The sequence below is a fragment of the Melospiza melodia genome, chromosome 3 (genome assembly GCF_035770615.1).
Source record: "Melospiza melodia melodia isolate bMelMel2 chromosome 3, bMelMel2.pri, whole genome shotgun sequence".
Lineage (NCBI taxonomy): Eukaryota > Metazoa > Chordata > Aves > Passeriformes > Passerellidae > Melospiza > Melospiza melodia.
The window spans coordinates 132479957-132505551 of NC_086196.1; the positions used below are offsets into that span (position 1 = coordinate 132479957).

Genomic DNA, 25595 nt, shown 5'->3' on the forward strand with positions numbered 1-25595 from the left:
TGATGCAAGAGAGCTATCCTCTTCACAAGAAAGCAGATCTCGATTATTTTAACTCTGGCATGATAGATACTTCAGTGCTACCAAGACAGATACAATATCTGGGAACAGGGGCAGGGGGTGAGGGTAGCAGTAGGTTTAGGGAAAAGCAAGTTACTGGGAAGTACTGTCCTTGCTTCACCATCTCCCATGCACTGTCCAGTGTCATAAGGGTGCCCATTAGTAGAAGACTTAGCACACTATGGATTGTGGATGCAGTACCCCAGAGAAACACAAAATTCAAAGGTTAGCAGCCACTGCAAAACATCCAAGTGTAAAAAATGTTACAGTATTTCCCTGGAAGAGCTGACAAGCACTGCAATGGTGTTTAGACAGCTGTAAGGCATTGGTTTTCAAATAAAATCAGGCAACACACCAGTTTAAGAGAGGGATAACTTACTAATTAAATATCACTGCCACTTCTCTCAAAATAAAAAAACCTAACAGCTGTCTAGTAGTTTCCAGAGGACTTTCACTTTTGCTAACTAGCAAGCATATGTGCATTTGACACACGAGACGTAGAAATAATGATGTCTCTGAGGGATATGTGCAAAATGTGGAAAAAGAAGACTGAAAAGTAGGAGTCAGAGGCTCCTTTAGAGAAGAAACTCAACAAATGTTATGATGAAAGTACACTCATAGTCAGCATGTTGTGAGACCAAAGCACAAAGCTCAGTCATTTGGTTGACAGATATTTTACCAATGAAAGCAGGCAGCTATAAAAAATTCCATCAGATTTATCATGAAAAATGTGAATCCCCCAAAATATTATGTATCTTTCTCTTGTATACCCTTGAGGCCCCTGTAGTTTGAAGAGAAATCTATCTTACCATAATTCTGAGAAGCAGGTATGTTCTGTGCAACACAGAACTTCCAAGAGATACAGGTAAGTTCTGAGACAAGCTTATTAATTATTCAAGATTTAAGGCCTCCACTTCAAAATACACTGAGCCAGAATTTAATTTTCACTTTTGTTTATGCCATTTCAAGGACTACTTTCTATTATAGAGTAGAATGTAAGAGTAGATAGGACAGTTAAGAATGTACACGCTGTCTTTGTAAGCTGAAGGTAGAAGTTAACAGGAAAGTAACCAGATCTGTAAAGAAATACAAAATAACTGGAAAACAGTTATTTTGAGAATAGAGAAACCATCTGCTACTCCCCTGTTTAAGCAGAAGTCTGATAGATAAGAAGTGTGAGAAAAGTAAACCTAAGAGGTCTTACTAATTTCTGACTATTTCTCCCTGTGCTACATCTGGAGTAGAGTGCAGCCCTAATAAACATGCAGACCTATGGAACACTGCTTGGTTTCACAGCACACACACAAAAAACAATCATGCACACTACATATCTAACACCTTATAAAGCACATTAGTTGTATGTTAGCTGAGTCATCACATATGTTAATGATCTTTCTCACCTACCAGATGTTGTTGCAGGAAGATCTCAACTCACCACAGTGGAAAAAGGTAATGCACCCACCTGAGTCTCAAGGAAATGTATGAACACTTGTTCATACAGGTTTCAGCTTCTAATTAAGTCACTTCCACATCATGTCTATTGGCTAAAAAGAGGAGTTCTTCTCTGAAAGAGATTCACAGTGTTCCTCAGACACAGAAGGGCTTAGCACACAGCTGGTGGTTTCAGTGCTATCAACAGATGGATATATTTCACTACAGAAAACAAGGATCTCAGTGCAAGGTGAAAAACCAAAGGAATGAAAACAGTCTCAAACTGCGAGAGAATTTATACACCTTTTTTAAGGCCTGACAAGAAGCTGAAGGGAATTTCTATGTCTATAACCAGATAACTTGTATTCAACATGAACAAGAGCTAGCAAAAATAAAACAAATCTTCTCAGGAGCACCCACTGCTGCACAACTCTAATTCCTTAAACAAGAAGATAGGAGATGTGCAAAGTTCATGGAAAAGGCCTTGGAAAGGTTTAAACAAATCACAGTGATTGAGGCAGAAAAAGCAACTAGTTTGAGAAGTGGAGGTGTAATTTTTCAAGTTCTTTGTCTCTGATAAGTAACAAGAAGTGATAAAGAATTGTGAGCATTTTGAGCTTAAACAAGTTTAATGTGTATAAACCTCTAGGAAGTTCCAGGATGCCTCTAAAACAGAATGTTGGAATGACAAGACCTTACTAAGACCAGTTAGACCTCATTAACAGAGACTAATGTTGCTGGGTTAGCAATAGTTATTCTAGCAAAGTGTAAAAAAAAAAAAAGAAAGAAGTAAGCAATAGGTCGTCTTGTCAATTCAGAAATCAAAAAACAAGCACATCATCACAAGCCAAAACCAGTAAAGAACCCAAAATCACTAGAAGTCATTTCCAAAAGAGGTGACAAGAACAACACTATTCTCAAGGTAACACTGAACAACAGAAAAATGAGATTTTCTTTTTTGTGAATGTATCACAAGGAAATTAGCCTGTGAGTGTTATTCATAGCAATGAAAGCAGCATGGCCAGCAGGTCAAAGGCAATGATTCTGCCCCTCTACTCCACACTCATGAGACCCCATCTATCTGGACTACTGCAGCCAGCTCTGGGGCCCCAACATAAGGACACAGACCTGTCAGAGCAAGTCCAGATGAGGTTACAATGATGATCAGATGGCCAGAGCATCTCTCCTATGAAGACTGAAACCTGAGACAGTTGGACTTTTTTCAGCCTGGAGAGGAGAAAGCTCCAGAGAGACCTTCAAGCAGCCTTCCAGTACCAGAAGGCAACCTACAAAAGAGCTGGAGAGGGACTTTTTACACAGGCAAGCGATGACAGGACATGGGGGAATGGTTTAAATTTGAAAGACAGTAAGTTTAAATTAGATATTAGGAAGAATTTCTTTACTGTGGGGATGATGAAGGACTGGAACAGGTTGCCCAGAGAAGTTGTGCATGCCCCATTCCTGGGAGTGTTCCAAGACCAAGTTATACAGGGCTTTGAGCAACCTGGTCTAGAGGAAGGTGACCCTGCCCAAGGTATCTAAGATCCCTTCAAACCCAAATCATTCATGATTCTTCTACTCACTCTTGATGTCAGAGGCCAAGGCTTAGATCAGCACCAAACTGTGCCATGCAATGATACCTCTACTTTAGAATCACTTTCCTGTGTGAAGATCAGTGACCTGGGGGGCCTGAGGAAGCACTGCCAGCATGGTGCTGCAGACTGGCTGTGCTCCACTGGCTCTTGCCCAGCATAGTCACTGCTCTGCCACAGAAAGCAATACTGAGGGAGAGAAGGAAAATAAGCTCCTCTGTGAAGAAGATCTTGATAAGATGACTGAGCCTGCACCTTCAATGAACACTTTTCTGAACACTTCCAGGGAAGATAAACAGCAAACCTGAAGTTAAGAGTTAATCTGCCCTGGACTCAGAAAACATCACAGGAAGACTGCAGGTAGACAACACGATGACAGAAAACCATCAAGCTATCTTATACTTCCAAATATTAGTGACTGAACACCAAGGAAATTCTGCATGCAACAGCAAATAAATTTATGTACTTGGAGGAGTAACAAGAATGCACAGGGAATCACATCTTCTTTCAAGATAAGTTCTTTCATGACAATGCAGAAGAGAGGCATTTTGTTCAGCAGTCAAGAGGCACAAAGGTTCTTAAAGAAGAGCAGAGAAAAGCCCTAGACCACAGATATCACCAGCTAACAGAGATTATCCTACTAGAAAAGTTGTATTTCTATAAAAATGTCTGTCCAATCCTCTTGAAAGCTACAGTAAAAGCATGTCAATTAACTTCTCTCATTAAGGAGACAGGAAGAACCTGCATTGGTTCCAACACCCTGTTTTGGGAAATAAGTAGTATTTGTAGGAATAGGTGGACAGAGAGGTTTTCAACAGCAGGGCTTCACCTTTTTAAAAACCATTGCATAAGTGAAAAACTTCAGACATGATCAAGAATGCCCAATGAATTTTTGCCAGAGTTCACAAACATTCTCAACTTTGTCCATCTGAAGTTAACTAAGGAACAATTATTTTCATTTCTCAAGAATGACACTATGCAGAAGAATAAATGAATTTCACAACTGTGATGGAAAGAATTGCTGTGACTCTGATGTACATGAAAGACTACCAACACATTAATTTCCAAGGCTTTTTCATTTCTAACACACACAAAAGTAAAAAACAAAGGTTTACTTCTCATCCAATTGTTATGACTAACAAGCAGGATTTTAATAAAACCATACCAAGAATATGTTTGTAGAATGACCTTGTGAAGTAGATGTTCACCAGCTGCCTGTGATTCAGAGCCAGCCCCAGGATCTGGCCTGCAAAACGGAAATAGTTCAAATGGTCTGGATTTACAGAAGAGTTGCTGTTTGGCTGGAATGTTGTTCCTACAAAACAAAAATATTATCATGTTCCATTGGTTTTTTTTTTTTTTAATAAAGCTTTTATTTATCAAATACTCTAAGCCTCTGAAAACAGTGCAGGAGTTTTTTCTTGGGGTTTTGAAAGTCTGTTTGGGGTTTTTCATTTACACAAAAAGATGTCAGAAAGAAATGTTTTAGAATGTAACATCTTATTACAATGATACTGCTTAGCCACTCTCCAAAGCACTGTTCTAAAATAATTATCATCAACAAAAAGGTAATTCCCAACTGCTAAATTTGGTCCTCCATCTTACTGTATTGCTATACACATGTTTTACTCATTCTAATGGGCTTGGCTTCTGTCACCTTGTGAACAGGCTCAAAGGAAGGATGAGAATGTATCTACTTCCTCTCGTATGTCTCCAGCCAGATGCAGGCAGGAGACAGTCCAGTCCTAGCCTCCTTGGAGAAAACTACTTCCAACAGGCAGACCTGAACCTCTTCTTTTAGTTTCATGATTAATCTGTGCCTCAACACAGATTTCCTTGATTATAAAAACGCTTTTACAAAAAATGACACCCTAAATTTAGGAAAAAAAAAAGAAAAAAAAAAGGGCAGAGACATACCATCAGCTGACTGGGTAAATAAGGCATAATCTGGGTTAACTATTTCACTGGATAAAATATCAAACCATTCACGCACCACACCCTGTCCCTGCATGGCAAGAGAATAAAGCATATTAGTACACAAAACTTTCACTCAATAGTTATGCTGAGTAACACATTTCTTTTTAAGTAATTTTAAAGTAGGCTTTAGCACCAAACCACACTTGTGAATGAGAATTAATATTTCCATATGAAAATCACATAAAAACATAAAAGTTCCATGCACTTTTACCCACCATTCCTTCTTCTCCATGAAATCTCACAGCAATCCCCTGCTTTAATTTTGCACAGTTTGCTTTAGACACAACTTCACAGCTACTCCTAAAAATAGAATCTAAATACAAAATACCAATTAATTTTTCATTTTCATTCATTATCTTCCAAAGACACACTAATTCCACTGAGAGCACAATACCTCTGTGAACCAAAAGTATGTCATTTTCATTGACAGGCCTGTGCACCATGTCTGAATCCGGCTGCCCGGCGTGCAGATGTTCATAGAACCACTCGCAGCGATCTTTAAATGGCTACAAAACAAGGTGCAAACCACATTACACACATGCACTCCCCTGAATAATTCCTCTCCCACAAGCAAATGGTTATACATAGTTCTCAATTAATTTTTGAGATGTGCAGAGTCACCCCAGCATGCTATACAGTATTTTGGGAAGGAGAAAGGACTAGATGTGCACTTGAGTGCTTGCAGAAAGACTGGACCACCAGCTATCCACAAATAGCTATTAAAGTTTTCCACAGAAGAGAAAAATAGCACAAAACTCCTTACAAGTTAGGGGAGAGCATGAAGGAATTTAGATAAGAAGTAAGTCACTGGCTTCTGTAAAACTACTGATAATCAACCACAGCTGAGCACAGAAGCACAAGTGATATGAACCAGCCCTACTTGCAGTAAGGTCCACTGGCAATATAAAACAGCCCAGAGGAACCAGAAACCTTACAAAGCAATTCCTGGGTGAGAAGTTTCTAACTTGTTTGACTCAGTGTTTATATTGACATTTTGCAACTCTTTTGAGACAGATATGACACAACTATGGCCTTTCTCATCCCCTGCAATTCACAGCATGTGAGTTGATCTAACAAGCAGGATATCAGTTCTCAGGGTCTCCTCATTACTCATAGGTAGTGAGTTTCAAAAACACACATTTCAATGAAAGACTGAATAAACAATACGCCTACACCATGTCCCAAAAATGAAGCTGCATTAATAAAAGCAATTTATCTTTAAAAATAAAAGCACAGTATGGTTCACATCTTAGGAAATAAAGCTCTTGGAACAGACAACAAGATGACATGGTGTTTCATTAAAGGAGCTACCACTAACTATGACCAAATCAAGTAATAGTGATATTTATCCTCTGGTTTGTCTCAAAATATAAGTCATTTAGGGGAAAGTAAAGCACTTTCAAGTTCAATCTATTAGATGTGCACAAGTAGATTTACAAACAGAAATTTTCACTCTTGAACTGAAAGTTGGACTTGTAAGACACATCCAATATTGGTTATCTCAAATGGACTCACCCATGTATTTTACAGAATTATGAATACAGAAATCTGGCTGCCATGTCTGTTTAATATGATCTTTCCACATTCAGAAGCACTAGAAGCCATGTTTAGTTCTTTCATCCTCCCCAAACAGAAATTCTTTAAATATTGTTTTTTTGAAAAAACACCCTTTGTATATTCACAGAAGTTGTAACTAAGCACCTCCTGACATTTACCTGAGCTTTTATGATGTGCATAAATCTGGACATTAATTCAGGACACTCCAGAAGAAAATGAAAGTGATCAAAAATTATTTTGGGATTTCTGAAAGAAAAATGGGTTAGAAGCCTGTTAGAGATTTAATAATAATGCTTCACAATGCAAAAAGTCTACATAAAGAAACAATGCAATTAATCATACTGACAAGTTTAACAAGATTCTTCTATTCTATCACTTTTTCCTAACTCTTGTTCCCAAAAATCTTATATTACCTCATCTGTTAAACATGGGAGGATTTGAAGCAGCTCCCCACACAGAAGGAAGGTTATAAACCTGGCAGTCCCAGAGAAACTCTGGAAAGAGCCAGCGGTACAAAGATGGTTTAGACTCCTTTAAGTCATCACACATTTGAGGAAGAATGAAAGTTTTCATCTACCTTAAAAGGGGAGGCCTTATTTGGAACAAATATAAGGAAAGAATCCATTCATCAAATTATTCTGTTGCTCTGTGAAATAGAGTTTGTTCATGAATCTTACAAATAGATCACTTAAATATGCAGAAGAGTTCATTTAAGTCTGAGCTCTGAATCATTAATCTACACTGTTGAGTTCAGCAAGACCATTAAATTGCATATTGTTCATATATCACAGCAACAATCTAAAAATACAACTCAACAAGAAGAAAAAAAAAGAATTACTGCTGGGGAGGAACAGAGGGGTGGATTACAAGGTCCATATTTGTTGAAGCTTACCGGTTAACAAAACACTTAAGGACATCATCGTGTTTACAAACAAATTCTATAAAACGAGGTGATGTCATCCTGTTCAAAAATCATAAGAGGTTTTTGGTTAGTGCAATCAAAACTAATTTAAATTACATAAATTGTTGGGGTTTTTTTTAAATGCTACACAAATAGAAACTGATGCTGTTCAACTAGTCATCATGAAACTAAATATTCAACAGCATGAAGACCTCATAACGAGAAACAGAAATTTCAGAATTCTAACAGAAAAGGCAAAAATGTCAATAAGCAACCATCTTCCAGAACATCCACAGAGAACTATGCCCCAAACAAATATTACTGGCCAATTTGAAAGCTTTTATTCAACTCAGTTTGGCAGAGAAAGAAAAACTCTTATTGTGATTAGGAATAACCAAGAGTCGACATGTAGTAGGACCCCTGCTTTTAGATTCCTCAGGGAGCTTGTAATACTTGCCTAATCTTCTAGTCGTGAGGGCCAAAGTCATAAATATAATCCATAACAATCCTGGACAGACTAGGACCTCAGTTACAAGTGCTCACACCTGTTTCCTTTTTAAACCAGAGCTCAATGATATTAGGCTTACCTAAGCTGAACTGCATGTTCCACACAAAACTACATGTTTGTCAACTTGGTACAGGATTCCAAGTGAGCACTACTTTGAGACTGAACTTTCCTTGTTATACATCATAGTTATATATAGTTACATATCTATATAGTTTTATATATATATAGTTACATAGTTATATATATATAGTTATGTATATATATAGTTATGTATATATATTGTTATATATCATAGTTATATACAGTCAAGTAAGTTTTGCCTCAGCCATCATTTTCATACACAAAGATAACTCACTTTTTTTTTTTCATCTGAGCTTATAGCTCTTCTTGTTGGATAATCACATTAAATTCAGGGTTAATTTCACATTAAGAACCAACAACAAATACAGCTAAACTTCAAAATATCAAAATCCTACTACTTACAAGTATATTACATGATCACAAAGAGCCATTAGACATTCAAAACAAAATGTGTCCCAGTGCAGCTACATTCATAGGCAGCAGCACTACGGAAAACTTGCAGTGCTGTGCCTTTAGAACCATAAAAAAAAAGCATTCAAATAACTGAACAAGTGAAAGCATTGAACAGCATAGCCTTGACTGGCACTAACACAATGTGGTCAGTATCAACATTCTTCCCAGAAAGTATGTATGATTTTAAAATGGTAATAGTTTGGGTAAGAAAAATGAATAACCTCCTTACCCCTGAGGCATCTGACAGGAGCAGCACATATAGAAGGCTTGAATGACAGCACTTAGCCTGTTTGCTGTCATGGAGATAACATCCTGACAATCAGCACAAGCTTCCTGCTTCCCAGCAACATCATATGTTTTTAACTCCACAGCATCAGTGGACAGCTCTTTCCTTCCCTCAGCTCCTGCAGTGGCAAAAGAAGGCGCAGAAGTAGCATCTTGGTGATCTGGTCCTTTTTGCTTCAATAAAATAGAAGTAATATTGGCAGAGTCCCTTTTGTTTTTCATCAGCTCTGTGGCTATCAGAACAAGCCATTCATCCAGAGAATGCCAGAGCAGTTCCAGCGGCTGCAATAAACACAGGAAAAAACAGACAAAAAGAAACATGCTGACATCAGATAATATTAATAATGTGATAATCCTCTTAAGGAAAATAAATATCATGCACATTTTAAAGCTTTAAATGATCCTTTAGAGGTCATGTTAGAGATAAGAGGCAAATACTCATACAAAATTCTGCACTTGTAGCCAAATAGCACAAAGAGAAAATTTCATATTGAAGGAAAATCAAGCAGGAGATGGAAGAAAGAAAAACTCATTTAGAAAGAACTACAGAAGAACTATATCACAAAGTTTGGCTTCACACAGCACACTACTGCCTAACCACTGCAGCCAAGCAGGGAAACAGGAATACACAGGTTGAGTTTCTAGAGTGCCAGTTCTTTAGGAAGAACCTGGTCAAAGGAACTTCCTCCACTAAGAAGATGGAGGAAATCCCAGACAACACCTCACAGATTCAGGTTCACGTCTAGTAAGAATGTGCTTTATGCACAATGTGAGCTCATACAGCTCATTTTGACAGTACCTCAGATGTTTTGTACAGGTCACTAACATCTAGCTTTACAAAATAGAAACAAGTATCAGCAGAATCCCATATCAAATTATAAGTCTATACATTTTATTTTACTTTAACAAAGACATGCTTTTTTTGCTATCACCTGCTAAAACCCAATATAATTGAAATCCAGTACAATTCGCCCATTACTCTGAGCTGCAGGCCTGCTACAGAGGAGAAAAAGGGGTAAGACCTCACAAGCACTAAAAAATCCACAAGGGCTGTGTTGTCCCTTAATGGTGTCTAAGGGCTTGTTTCGCAAGCCCACAGTGTAGTGACCACAGGGAAATGAATCCTACAAGGAGGTAATCGACTCAAACTTCATAGCATTCCAAAAGTAAGAGCGAACTTCTACATGGATTCCTTTTTCCGTATGTTACTGCTGCATCAAGGTTTTTCATCAGTGAAAAGATGAAAGACATAGCAAACACTGAGAGTTATGTTCTCATATTCTCAGGTTGCCTTTGAAAACAAAGAGCTACTCACAGCATCTGTACGCTATCTGGAGCACTGTCAGTTGCACCTCATTGTTGACACGCTCTCAATACACAATAAATTACTTCTCATAAGAGCTCTATATTACAAGATTCTGCTGAAATTCACGATTTAAAAACTTATTATGCTTTCATTTTTTCCCAATAGAAGTGTGGGGGGAAGCCAGCCTGATCTCTGATACTGGTGGGCTTTGCTCAATCCTTTGTATGTGACTCACTTAATGCTTGTGCTCCTAGTGACCACACATTTCTCTAGATGGTGATCTGAGTATCTGCAGCACAGGCAGCATTTTCTACATAAATGTCTGCCATACAGGCTCAAGTTATCCTCTTCCCAAGACCCATCTGGCAGACACTAACCACAAAACATAATGTAAAGAAACTTTCTAATGGAAAACAGGATTAATTGAATACACGTAAGAATTAAAATGCAGATGTATTCTCAACCTACAACTCAGGAGAAACTAGGTAGTTATTTACTAGAATACTAAAATCTATTTTTTTCCCTCAAACTTGTCAATGTTTAGCTTACCAGACACCATATTCCCCCACTATCTTGTGTTTCATCTTTTATTTCCAACAGATTTAGCATACCTTTCAGAACTTCTCCACCCAATTTGTTTTACCAAAGCTAGTTCTTCACAGCTTCTTATCATAAACTCATTTAGAAGTCTAGTCAAGCATGGCAGTTTTAACATTTCATTTTCTTTCTTTTTAGTCCAACTTCAGGATATAAAACACTTGTAAACAATGCCCATCACCTCTATATCCACGACTGTCAGCATTTTATGTTGTCATCCATGACCAGACCTTTTCAAGTGGCATATGGACATATTCAATCAAACCACTAGCAATGGTTTTTTCAAACTACTAGTCAGCATTCTTCTGTTAATTCTTATCATGAACCTCACATTAAACAAAGACCTCCACTTAAACTTCAGCTGTCATATTTCACAGTGCAGAAAAGTTTCTCTAGAATTATACAGCTGAGTCTGATGGAGTACCAAGCTTTTACAGCTGCACACCTTACCTCCCAAATGCAAGAATTTACCTATGCAATGCCTTCCTCTTTACCCATCTAGAAAGCAAGACCAGTAACCAAATCCATATTCAAACTGCAACACTGATGCAAAATCTTTTGGCAGATGTCAGATAGCTTTTTAAGACACAGGGTGCAGGAGATCACTAATCCATGAAGTGACTTTGTCACAGCAGAGAAGTTACCTCAAATCTAGAAAAGAACAGTATCTGAAACAAGGAAAAAACATTAAGCACTTCCCAACCTTGTTCAATTACAGGGAAATTTTGCAGCAAATTTCCCTAATGCGATCACACTGAACAGCAACTGGAAGAGCAAACCATGGAAAAGTAACAAGTGTAAACCTGGTAAAAATTACTACTCAAAGTTTCTCACTGGAAAGATCTCATTTGAGTTAGCAGCTTGTTTCAAGCTTGGGAGATGAAATGCAATGCTTCTTTTGTGTCTTTCAAAGGATCAGTGCAAGAATGTGTTATCATTAAAAGTGCTTCCACTTTAAAACACCTGGATATGCTGAATCACATCCAGGGAATTCCATGAAAGCACAGATAACCTTGTGATTTTCTTGACCTCATCAAGCAGGAACATTCCTCTGTAGGCTCAGATCAAGAATACTCACATTTTTAATCCCTTTCCAGTGACAACTCTTCAAAATATGTTCAATCAGTACATGATACAGAAAAATTTAATGAAGCATTACAAAAAGTCAGGTCTTTTTTATCTCCTCCCAGAAGGTGAAAAAGACCATCAAAAGCACATTTTCAAAGAAAGGCCAAAAAAGGAGAAGGAAAGGTAGCACTAAGAAAAAACTGGAAGTCATCCAATTCACTCAGAACTATATCTAATCTCCTACTATCCAGTCTACTCTAAATTCAGGGAAGAACAGACTAAACCAACCACAACTGTAGATAAAGTTAGCATTGCCAGACTTGTGTGCCCATTCCCAAACAATAAGTTCTCTCAGCACTTTTATATTTCCGAATTCGAAATTTGAATCAACTTTTAAAATACCATGGACACAACAATGGTCCTATTGCAGGGTTGCCTCACTCATAAGACTTCTAAATAAATTACAATAATTGCAATAATAATTTTTAAAACATCCTGAAATTTTTGTTTTGTTAGGTAATGGAACAGTAGTATACGTTTTGCTTATTTATAAAACATACATGTTGTTTTCACACAAGTGTGAAAGAATTACTGGTATTTTCCGGGACAAGTGTGGCAATTGTTTAATATAAGTCCACTGCACAAGTTAAATGCACAGTAACTTAAGAAAATTCTTCCATCATACGAAGTCATTTGGGCATGCAGATAAGTGATTTTACTGATATACCACTTCCTTTATAAATTGCAGTGGAATGTTTTTGTTTATTTCATACTGACTTCTGAAATTATGTAGAGTTGAAAAGCAGGAAACCTTCCCTTTTTTCTTTTTGAGTTTGGTAGCAGAATATCTTACTGGAGACAATTCTTGTATGAAGTGTGTTTAACATCTGCTTGTCATTTAATCTGGCATACTTGGAGCAATTGTCATTAAAACTGTCAGAAAGTGCTGCCTTTAATAAAATAATTCTTGTGATTTGGGTACAGCTTTTAAAAAACAAAACAGTATCTGTTTTGTTTTTTAAAAACAGAATTCTGGTTAAACCCACATTATTGCCCTATTTTGATGAACAATTCCAAAGGACAATTATTACACTGCAGACTCTACAATGCATTACATTTTGTACAGACTCATAATGTACAGACTCATTACATTTTGTTAGACTCAAGCACTAGTTTCATATTCATTATATAAATCAATTTGTTCTTAAAACTATTGTGCTACCAGAAAAACAAACATTTGTGCTTGCATATTTTTTGTTTTTAACAGTCTACTGCTTTTCTTCCTTCCAAGATAAGAAATTTAAACAAAAACTCAGATACTTCTCTAAATAAACAGGAATTAAGAGTATCTCCTTCCACAATCTTATCAAAATAGTTCTGTCTTAAAACCCCTTAGAAGTAACCTGATGTACATATATCATCAAATAATTGCAGTAATTTCAAAATACTGTTTTCACAACACAGTGGAAGAAATGTAAAAGAAAGAAAAATCCTCAATTACTGGCATCTAAATTTCTTGGTATGAGCTGTGCTATGTAAGAGTATGGAGTAAGATGGGAGAAGAAAAATTACCCTGCAGTTCTTTTTCATTAGGTGCTGTGAAAAATATGGCAGTTGTATATCGAATGAAGACTGAGTGGCACACAGGAAACTGGGGCATCTTTACAAAAAGGATCTTTGACTTTCTACAGAGAAATTCCATAACAAACAAACATAAAAATACCAAACACCTTCATGAACTAAACCTCTAAATGGCAACTACCTAAAGCACGTGTTTGAAAGCAGCTATAAATCAGTAACCTTGCAAGGGCAGTAGTGAGCTGATATGTTTCAAAGCACATAGTAAGAAAAACCAAGAACAACTTGGGAAAAGATTTCATGATCACAGTGAGAACCACAAACAGATCGAGAATTCAATTGTTTCCATTTGTCTTGTGAAGCTGGATAAAGCTTACTGATCAGCAACCCATCTGAGTATCTCCAACTACCATTTTGAAATTACATTAATACAATCTATTATATTAATATTGCCATATTTTGATATTATTATGCTCTTAACAGAAAAACAAAACAAAATTTACCAAGGTCACCTGGGTAGCTAAACCTTCAACACCTAACAAACAATCTATTAAAGAAATCAACAGAAATCATAACATGAGATGTGCATCAGTGGCTAAATTAATTAATTCAGTGGGAAAAAAATACAGAAGAAGGAGAGAGGGAGGTTTAACTTAAAAAGGGAACATCAACCAAACTTACTTCCTGTTCATGAGATGTCTGATTAATGAATGCATGCTTTGTGAAATTCATCTCTTTAACGTCTATCTTCCTAACAACATCATATACTTTTCTGACCTTGAACACCTGACTTCTTGGAGTTTTATTTCCATTGTAGCCCATGTCATTTCCATTACTGGGAGAGGATGGGCCAATGCGAAAGACATGGCAAAATATCCTCACGATCCTTAAGAGACTCTTCATTTGAGCTTCATAATTACTTGACAAGCTGGGGGAAAAAAATGGAATGTTTAAGTTTCTTTTCCTAGATGAAACAATTTAGTATAATAAGGAGCAAGCAATGTAATGGTAGGGTCTGATACATATGCTGAAAAAAAACCCTAAGCTTCAAACCCTAGAAAATTTTAACTTTCATTTCCTACACCAGCCCCAGAAGTCAAATATAAACATTATGATTTTACTAACATGTAGAGGTAACTTTAACTAGAAGAACAGCAAATTCCAGATCTTTCAAAATACTTCCTTTTTTTTTTAATACATTTCTTATGAACCCCTGGGAGGAAATCCAACTTCCTAAGGATCTCAGTGCATGAAGCAAATTGGGATATCCAGATTAAAAATGTTTCTCAACCCAGAAAAGAAAGCATTCAACAGTAAAAGCCTACTGACTGATCAGATAAGCTGCCACAGCCCATCCTCACCTGCTATTATTCTAGATGCCCATAAACTACCTCAACCAGACAAGGGATCAGGACAGTAAGGATGTCACTTTTCTACTCAAGAAAAATGTAATCTAAAAGATACTAAACAAAACCACTACTATGTGATTTATTTATCCAACAAATATACTAAAAGTTTTACGTCTCCTTAATTGAACTGGCAAACACTGAACTCTGTACCAAAACAGTGCAAAATATGAGATAACCATTACTTTATGCACAAGCAGAACATTCTCCACCATTTGGGTTCCTTAAACCCCAAGTAGTAAGAATTTTTCTGCCTTGAATGCATAACAAACTACAAGAAACTAATCCTTTTTCTATCAAAGCCTACTAACTTATAATAGAAGCATATATTCAATTCTATCCTTAAAGTACTTGCAACTTAAAAGCATGCTTAGACAGATCAGTAAGCACCAGAAAACTGACATCTTATAGGGTGCTGTAAACATCTCTTGCAATTAACAATCTGTTAATAAACAAATCTGAAACAGAGTTAGTTGTAATAGCTAGCATAGCTTTATTATGATCTCATTCACCCAATGTCATCAACAAAATACCAATTAATGACTGAGTTAACTTTTAAAAGCAATGTACTAAGAATTTTACCAAACTCTCATACAAAGTACAACTTTCTTGTGACAATTTATACTTTAACCAGGTAAATTTTCAGTAAATCAATATAAGAAAGGAACAGAGAGAGCAAACAGTGCTAGAACAGGAGCAGGAATATAAAGTTTTTAACCAGGTAAAGAAAATCCCCTGACTGACAGTCTACAATTGTGTTACCAGAAGCTCTCATCACAGCTAAAAGCTAGCATTAGTAAAATCTTTGCTTATATACCAAAAGAATCTATGAATACAAGAAGCTAACTTAAGAAGTTAATTAATTATTGAAAAGAGAAAAAAATAACTTTTAACATTTCAACTGAGGTTTATCATGTTTTAGAAGTGGTATTTTCCTGGTGAAATTTCCTGGTCTCCAGGATAAGGACCCAAACATGTATAAAAAACCTTAGAGGACTTTTAATAGTTTACTGAAACTTCTACTGTCGTGTTTGTAAACATTCATCTAGGCCTAACCTGCACCAGCAGGACCAAATCATGCCACATGTCAATTATTTTCTTGGATAAAGGGAATACTTGGTGAAGATAATGTTAAGTGAAACAGGGTCTTTGCTTGTACTCAAGGCCAAAGTCTTCAGGCAAAAATTCAGTGGCACTCCTGGATACTTGCTTACAAGAGACAATTTTAGATCATTTTGAACTAAACAATAGACAAATGCAAAAGCAACTGGCTGTGGATTAGTACCCAGGAAACAAATAGAGATTATATCAAGTTCAGCCATGCAAGAATATCACTATTGGAGGTTTTCATGTACAAAGTACATTTTACACATTTGTTGGAAGAAGGAGAAAGAGGAAAGAGGCCCAAGCTCAGAGTATTCACCAAGTGCTACCTTAATCCCCATTGTGTTTATAACAACTGAGAAATATTTCTTGAAGTAGTAATTCACTGCTTCTGCCAGGAAACCAAGCTGGAGAGAAGAGAGACAGTTTTTGCAAAACTGCATCTGTGAAACCGTCTTGGAATTGTTTTCTTTTGCTATCACATTTCTGTATTACAAAGTACAAAAGAGAAGCTGGCCAGTAAGAGTCCACAGCACACTCCAAGTACTGGCATGTCTGGAAATGAGTTCTCACCCACTGCAATGCAACCCTTTGATCCTGCCTCACCCCTACACAGCCACACAGGAGCACACAGAGGCTCAAACTCAGAGACAGCACAGCCACAGAGCTTCTGTTTCTACAGCCACACTGAGGGAGTATTGCTCAAATTAGAAGAGCAGTAACAGTAACAAATCAAATCCAAATGATAATCAGTTCAATTTACTCTGAGGACACTGAAACAGAAGCAAATACTACCTTGTACGATGTAATCCAGCTACCACAACTTGCAGTAATGTCCCTATACAGAGCAAGTTTGAAACCCTTTCCTGCACTATGGTTTTACACCTTACCACAATTTATTTGTGGGAGATCTACCGGCTCTAAGGAAGTCTGGAGACAAAAAGGAATGTGCTACAAGTTAAGCTGATACACACTGCAACAGCAGAAATTTTACAGAAAGTTATCTTTGCAGCAACAAAATTTCATTAATGTCTACACACTTTAATCCCTTTAAACCCCAAAGTTTAAAGGGATTCACACCTTTACATTAATTCATCAAAGTGAACAGCCACCAGCATAAGATTTATTAATGATGTAATGAATTTCCTACCATCATCCAGGAGTTTTGATCTGCTATCTACAAGCTCCTTTTAAATTTAACATGACTAATGAGAAAGAAAAATAAAGTATCTAGGAGTAAGAATAAGCTATTTATTTTCCATCTCACTGATGGGTTCCTCAGACCCCAGCCCCAGTGAAAAAAAGCTTCCCAAGTCACAATCCTCTACCATCTATGCTGACATGTTTCTCTGATTACAGAACACTTTTAAAGCTCTCTTTGCCAAAATGCCATCTAAAACATGTTAATAAGGAACTTCACTCATGCTTTCAGACCCTTGACTCCTTCAGTAAAGATTTTCTAGTAAAGCATAAAGGTTACACCAAAATCTGTTAGCTGTTGAGAGCAGTAAGGTGTTCCAATAAATTGCAGACAAAGTGATTTGCACAAACTCAAACAGATGCCACAAAAACTAGGAAAGCATACCAGGTAAATATGCTTGCCTGTGTGATGCATCTCTTCAAGCTACTGCTGCTGAGACAGCACACTGATGGATGAAATTTTTGATCTCATATATATTAGTAGCCATGTAAGGCAACCACAGCCAGCAAATATGAGACAGGTGTCAGAAGTAACAAAACTCTCCTCAAGCATGTAAAAAAGTAAAAATGTGGAAGGGAAGAAAAAGTGAGAAGGGTGAAGACAAATAAAAAATTATTTGATAGCTGTCTAAAAAGCTTCCCTTTCTAGGGCTGACATAGCCAAACTAACCAAACAAAAAAATATACTTCCCTGCAACTCAGGCTTCTAGATACCAGCAGCTATACAAGGACACCAACTTTTTCTCTTGAAGCCTTTGTGAAGACAGTGATCTAAACAGACATTATCATATAAATCAGATTTGAGATCCATCTACTCCAGCATGTGCTGAGCACCAGATGGTTTGAACTATTAAAACTATGAAGTGGCACTAACTGTGGGGTAGTTTATCAACCTGTGACTTTATACTTACCTGAGCAATTTGTGACCATTTGTTGTAGCAACTTCAGCAAGACTTGTCAAGATTTTCAGATACTGGCTTTCGCTCTGCTGAGACAAGTGTTCCAGAACCTGCCGCAACTGAAGGATTCAAACAAAAACAACTGCATTGTGTCAAGGAGCATCAGATCAACAATCATTTATCCATTGCATAGAACACCATCACCCAAGCATTATAATAATGTGTATCTGTACTGTACAACCTCTAATCTAGCCTCAGTTAACGTTTCATCATCATTTACAAAGATTACAGATGTGCAAAGGTACACATTCTAGTGTTGATGCATGTACTACAGGGTATTTAACATTACAGAATGTTACAAACACTGAATGCTTAACCCTGTATTATTAATTCATAAGAAGTTATGACATTTAAAATACAAGTCCTGACTTGTAACACATACCCAGTTTCCTTATGTCATCACTTCCAGATAATATGAACTGGTCATTACCCAAGACTAAGCAGAACAGCTCAGACTTGGCCATAGAAAATAATTTTCAATATATGATCACATTTTGGCAATGAAGCAGAACTAGACCATGTATTAGCTAATATATCCTGTATACACTCTCATTAAGACCTTGTTTTTGCACACAGCTCTACCATTACTCAGACAGATGAAAAATTCTTCTCACTTTTTTGCTTCACTTCTGCAATAAACAAAAGGTCTTTTTGTTACATTGTTTTAGTTCGTTCTCTTTTAGTTGAAATCATCTATAGCATCTCCCCTCACACCTAACATACACTTTGAGAATTCTCACCTGCATCACTTCACTCTGAAAAACTCAACCCTATCTCAGAAATTTAAACACTGATTTGGAAATCCTCAGTGTTATAGTGGAATTAATTGAGTTATAGAGAAAAAAAATCTAGCAAACTAAATTAAGTAAATTGGCAGCCAACACCTTACTATTTTTTTTTCTTTTTTTTACAGTCTGTAAGGTTATTTGCAGCCATTTTAAAACAACTAATGTATTAAAAATCCACAGCAAGCTAGATTTACAAGGGGGAAGAGGCATCCCATGCTTCATTTCCCTTACACAATTAAGAAAAAAAACTTTTTTCCTTGATTTTTCTTTGCTTCAGATTGTACTACTCCACAATAACCAAAGAAGCAAGGTGTAAGAGAACCATTAAAAAAGAAACAGAGCAGTTTCATCTACAGAAATAATAATCAAATGTAATTGTGGCTGCAATCTTTTACACTCTAATTGTACAAGACAACTTCATACAGATGAGTGCTCATACCACAGACTTTTAAGTTAATTCCAGATGATGCAGCCTCAAGACACATCCCTAGAATGGATGTCTGCAGATAATGACTAAATGAAGGCAAATAGGCCCTGTTACACAAAGTAACTATATATAGGATGCTCTGGGAATGCTCTGCCAGTACCTTTGTATTGAAGCTTGCAATGTCTGCTCTTTAAACTGTCTAGATCACTTTGCCAAATGTACAAAGTTAGAACACTAAATGAAAACAGATCCTACATTTAATTCCAAATTCTTGTGTTTAAAATTATGCGAAGAGTGCCCATTTTCCATGAGGAAAGAAAGATATCTAGTGGTCAGCTACTGTGGTACTGACTGCCACTCATATTCAGCACTAAGCTCTCCTCCACACAGAGAGATCCCTGGCTCTAACACACAGAGTCTCACATTACCATGTTTTCCCGCAGATCCTCATTCTGGGTCATCTGAATTATTGTCTGGAAAAGCCGAGGATGGTACTGTATCAAGACTTCACAAGTCTCTCCATAACCACCCTAAGAAAACATTTTAATTAAAAGAAACATTAGAATTGAGAGTTAGACTGTTACAGGCAGTAACATCTATTAAGGATAACAATTTTTTTTAATGCTGGAGAAATCCTATTCTAAAATAATTTGAAATTGAAAAAGTGTAGCAAAGTTAGGTATCCCAAAATGCTTGGGAGAAGACAGAATCAATTTTTTCCAGTACACTGGCTCACAAAACTCCAGTTTTTCTGTTTTTTAAAACATTTTCCTACTTACCAAAATAAAGGTACAGTTGAACAGCATTTCAGCTAACAATCACCAGAGATTAAAAACAGTGGAGGTATTTTACTTCTCTTCCTCCTGCCGATACCTACTTATTTACACCCAGCATCTAACTCTTCAGAACAAACATTTTCTAAAGGTTCATAGACTTGTTCAAAATAAACATTTTTTAAAGGTTCAAGACATATCTGACTTGTTACAAGAAGAAACAGGATAAACCCATGAAAGGGTTACTTAACTTTAAAATCAATACCCAAGTATAATTCCTTAGAATGTGCCTTAGACTGACTTCACACACTTCTGAGAAAAAATGTTTTCTGGAAAGAAGATAACTTGATTTTGTGATTTATTTGTATCAAATCTTATTTAACACAGCTGCATTTTTAAGCAGACACCTAACACCTGAATATGCATGAACTTCTACTCTGGGAAGTTGACATACAATGTATTAACTACTGCAACTTCAGGGACACCTCTGTGAATGACAGTTGACATTATCTCAGTGAAACCCATACATTAAAAATATTAATTTAATTGTGTCTGGTACCAAGAAATTAAGTATTAAAAATAAACCCATCCAGGTTCCGTAAAAATTAATGAAAGTCAAATCTTCAAGATCAAGGCAATGTTTGCAAGAAGTGTATGAGTCTGTAATTTCAGTCTTCTGAAAGCATGCGTTTGTTTGAAAAACAAACTTTTAAGCATAGAATAAAAGCCACAAAGTAAAAAGAAAGAAAAGATATTGTTTTCTCCATTCTTACTTGGCATCATGAACTTGTAATACTGCATGATCTTGAACACAGTAAGATCATCACTACAAAGAAACACCAGGTGTCACTACTCACACCTAAAAAAAGTTAACCTAAGTTTTTTGTGTACAAACATGCCCTAGGGATTCCAAAACTGGAGACTGAAGCAGAAACTCAAAACATTAATCATAAAAAATAAAAACTCTACACTTAAGCACACACTGGTATAGAATCATTTAGGTTGGAAAATACCTTTAAGATCATCAAGGCCAAACATCAGCCTGGCACCATCCCTACGTATGCTACTTAACCACATCCTCAAGTGCCATATCCACCATTTTTTTAAACATTTTCAGGGGTGGAGACTCCACCACTTCCCTGGGCAGTCTTCTCCAATGCTTTATAGCTCTTTCCACAAAGAAATTATTCCTAATATCCAATCTAAACCTCTCCTGCCATATACAGTATTACAGGACTGTGGCTGCAGAAAGCCTTGAAACTGATCAGACTCTGTGTGGCTTTATGTAATAAGTCATTCTGTCATAGCAAAGAAAAAAAAAATCTGATGAGTTTCACAATCAAGTTAGCAGTGAAATAGTGTAGTGATCTGGCACTTCCCAGTGACCAGAGCTGAGGACTTACCTGGTTTCTTATATGCAAAGAGAAATACTGTAAATAATCCAACTGGAGCAAGGTCTTACACAGACAGTCTATGAAATAAAGCTTTCAGAGTTAAACACTCCAAAAATATCCCACAGATATTTTTGGAGACAGCACTCCTGCACATACACACAACTATTTCAAGTGCAAGTCTTAGGCACATGAGGACACCTCAGAAATTAAATCTCTTGAGGTTGAAATAGTCTGAAAATACAGGAAAAAAATAGAAAATTTCAATTTTATCCTGACAAACTAATGACATGCACAAAGGTAGTGTGATGTCCACTCACTCCAATGACTTAATTTTTTCAGCTTTCAGTTCAGTTTTCTAATCTAATTACTAGCAAAGGTTCAAAGGCTTCCATTCAATCGTGTTATTTACCCAATGACCTGCAACTCATCTGACAGAAAAAGTTTAAGTGTTCACAAATCAAAAAAAGTCACTTTAGGAAGCAGTACAAGCAGTAGGTGATGAGGAAATAGTTTTGCAGTTGTCACATTACTTGAAAATATGTAAGAATTTTGTTCCTCATCCAGATATAGAAATATCTTTGAAAAGTAAGAGCCATCATCATGTAAGTTTTGTTTGTTTTTAATAGCAACATCTCCTCAACAGAAAAGAAAATCTATTATTTGAGATTTAAAAAATCACTCCTTTCTACATGCCTTTACCTCTTGTTAACAGGTAAGCACCTAAATTGTGTACTACCATTATACCAAGGATTCCAAAACTTTCTAGTCAAATGGAGTTCTGGAAACTCTTTTTCATGATTCTTGTATCTGACTTATGCAAAGGGTAGAAATTATGAACCTGCCTGTAGGATCAATTTCATTATTAAAGAATTACATTTTTCACTTGTTTTTGCCAAAGGACTACCATCTTCCAGAGGCCTTAAGAATAAGAAAAGGTAATAGTGATCAGGTGACACTGTGGTAAGTCAGAGAAATTCACTGAAAAAGTGTTGCTAACTTAATACCTGTACACAGAGGTCCAGTGGAGTAACACCGTTCTTGTCCGGTAAATATTTGGCTCCTCTCATCAAAAGAATTTGTGCAGTGTCTCTCTGACCATGGCTGTTGAAAAGAGAAGAAAGACAGTCAATAGAGCATTTATGATCTGAGTCATAAACCTGTCTTTATTGCATCTAACAAACAAGACTAACATAAGCTAGAAGAAAACAGTTACTGCAAAAGAGCAGTGCAAAATTCAGCCTATTTATGAAGTCAGTGTCACTCTCATCTTTCAGAAATGATTCATCTTAGCCTTGCCTCAAATATTTATGAGCTGCATTTCCTGAAAAAAGAGAGCTCTTTCTCAATTTACATCCTAATTTACTTCACAGAGGAAGTTATCTTTGTCAAATTCTTTGCTCACTTTTACCATATTTGGGGAAAAACAATCTAATTGTGCTTCAACCATCAATAAAATATTAGCAAGATATTTTTATTGATAATTCTTTTTTTTTGTACAAGAGATAATTACTCTTTTTTACAGGAGATAAATACATCACTCAAATGGCTCTAATTTCTATACACATATCTTGCATAGGCTCTAGAAATGATGGGCTTTACTCTTGCATTCAAAGTCTGCTCACTAATTTGCTTATAGGCTGTATAGGACCCTCAAGTCTCTCAAGTTAAAAATTTCCCAACATGCTAGCATTGCCTAGAAAACAGAACAAAACAACTATTTATACCTCTCAACACTTTCCCAAATCCTTTCTTTGGAAAAAAATGAGAAATTGAGTACCTGAGGTTTACTTCACTGAAAACACATACAATGATTATTTGAATATTGCCTTCACCAGCATTAAGTGCATACACTGCCAAACATAATAGAGAAGCATCTAAAGGGTGAAATGAAAGACTGATAAAAAAGACACAGCAATTAGGGTTATAGATACAAGTTTTTTCAGTGAAGTTTTATTCCTCAAACTGGTTTGCAGTACACCCTTTACACCAATGGATATGAGTATTTGGCATCCTGGAACATACAAGAGGCTGCCTCATAGGTGCAGCCTATCAGTTCACATAGGGCACAGGAAAAGTGACAACTAACAGCTGAGGGACAAGAAGTAGCTTCACTGATCTCTCAATAAGTCACTGAGTTCTCCTCAGTCCTGTCCTTCCAGCCCAGGAAGCCCACAGGTTAACATAATGTACCAGACTTTGTCCCAATGCAAATAAACACTGAAGGTCAGAAAGGAGCTAAGACTAATGGCCTGCTTGCAGCATCTTCACTGTAATTCTCTAGACTAAGTGCACAACCCAACACATTGACAAAACAGGTGTTTCAGACTCTGAATACTGATACCTTTCCTGCAGCTACCACCTGCCACTGCTACCACATCCCACCCTCCCTGTCATCAAGAACCTACAACCTTTCTTTCCAGGTTTGCTGCAGTACACACCCTGTTCATTCTACCCTGCCAGATGCTCCAGTTGGTAATTTCTAAGGAATATAACTCCTGTACTTGCCACGGTCCCTTCCTGTGAAAAACCTCCAAGCCAAGACAAGCTGCTTACTTCTTTTAAAATGTGTGCAAATACCAGTCCCTAAATCAATGACCAAGGCTAGCAGCTATTTATTCTCCACTTCCCTTCTTCTTAACTGCCACAAGTCAACATACACAAGCCAACACTCCAGAGACCACAGCTCCCAGAATGTAACTCTTAGCAGACCAGCAGGTCAGTCTATTTCTACTTTTGCTTATAGTAACAGTTAATCTTATGTTATCTATTTAACCTGTAATCAAAGCACAGGGATTGCAAAAATTGTCAATGCTCTAACAAATTGCAGAAATGCTCTAATTAAAACAGAAGTTCATTCATCATATGTGTTTAATTTTGAAATATAACTATGAAGAAAGCATAATTGATCAAAGCAACAATGTAATTTCAATTCAATATTGTAACTTTGACACATATATGCACATTACATGTATATTGTAGTACCATACTGTACATTAAGTAATAGCCAAACTTGCTTTATAAAAGGCTCTGAGTTTTAGTGTACTCCAAATAATCCAAGTTGGCAGAATTCATTTTTTCAGAAAAGGGTTCAGCAGTCATCAATTTATGACTCATGCTAGAACATGTACAGATATGTGTTTAACATGTCTGTTAGAAAGAGGTACATAAGCCTGCAGTACAAAATAAGTATTTAGATAAGATACTAAACCACACTCAAAAATGAGACAAGATTAAACACCAGTCAGCTTTTGTATTTCCTATATTTTGTCATTTCTAATCAGTTATTGCAAAAGGGGAAAAATATTTCACTTTTAAGCCAGTATTCAAAAGTGAAAAGTATATAACCTGCAAGCAAAATAAAGCGGAGTTGCCCCAGAAACGTTCGGCCTGTTTATGTCCGCACCGCTGTCCAGCAAGCACTGCACTGTCTACAAGAGAACAAAACATCACCTTTAGAAAAAGAGCACTGGAAAACCCTACTGCAAATATTTAATGCATGCCTAAAATATGAAAATACTGAGCAGACTCTCATGTTATATTTCAGTCACATAAATTGGCTATATTTATAGGTAACTGTTTTTCAGAATTTGGCCTTCCAAAATCCAGCACTGACAAACAACAAAAAGGATCTAGGTAGAATTACAATTTATTCTTTTTAGTAGTAAATAGTTCTAGTGGCAATCTGTATAACTCTAGAGGGCTCTAATGCAGTTCAAGTAAAGTTCAAGTATTCAAACTTATACTCTGAATATAAATAGTCATCCCTAACACAAGGCCAGATATAAAAATTATTCACACAGATCAATAATGAAAGAGTTTATTTGAACTTGTTTACTTCTAAAGTTAAACTGTAACTGATCCAACTCTGTTTTCATTTTTTATTCACAGTAAATTAATATTTCAGATTTCAAAATCACATAATAGCTTACACAATTATGAATTAAACATATTCTGAAAAATAAGGCAAAACATTTTCAAACATTTACAATTACATAAAAACTTGAAATTAACAAGCCAATAATAGCACTACAGAAGAGCTGAAGAGTATACAGTAAATCATCTTAACTCCCATAGGCACTGAGATCAATCAGCTCGACAAGAATAAATAAGTTACTCCCAAAAAGTGCATGCAGTCAATACTAATACCCAATAG

General features: G+C 36.5%; 1 protein-coding gene across 6 annotated transcripts in view; it reads right to left on the bottom strand.

The window, feature by feature from the left end:
* The window catches only part of HACE1 (HECT domain and ankyrin repeat containing E3 ubiquitin protein ligase 1), a 48681-nt gene that overhangs the window by 12970 nt on the left and 10116 nt on the right, over positions 1-25595 (bottom strand). For 4 of the 6 annotated variants that reach the window (XM_063153082.1, XM_063153078.1, XM_063153081.1 and 1 more), the window contains 12 exons: positions 24788-24870; positions 22447-22543; positions 19704-19805; positions 18013-18119; positions 14073-14319; positions 8787-9124; positions 7507-7575; positions 6773-6860; positions 5452-5563; positions 5273-5370; positions 4998-5085; positions 4246-4395 (listed from right to left, as the gene is read on the bottom strand). In XM_063153082.1, the coding sequence (XP_063009152.1) occupies positions 4246-4395; positions 4998-5085; positions 5273-5370; positions 5452-5563; positions 6773-6860; positions 7507-7575; positions 8787-9124; positions 14073-14319; positions 18013-18119; positions 19704-19805; positions 22447-22543; positions 24788-24870 (1579 nt within the window). The remainder of the gene's footprint in view (positions 1-4245; positions 4396-4997; positions 5086-5272; positions 5371-5451; positions 5564-6772; positions 6861-7506; positions 7576-8786; positions 9125-14072; positions 14320-18012; positions 18120-19703; positions 19806-22446; positions 22544-24787; positions 24871-25595) is intronic. The other 2 variants (XM_063153079.1, XM_063153080.1) reach the window with 2 other exon arrangements.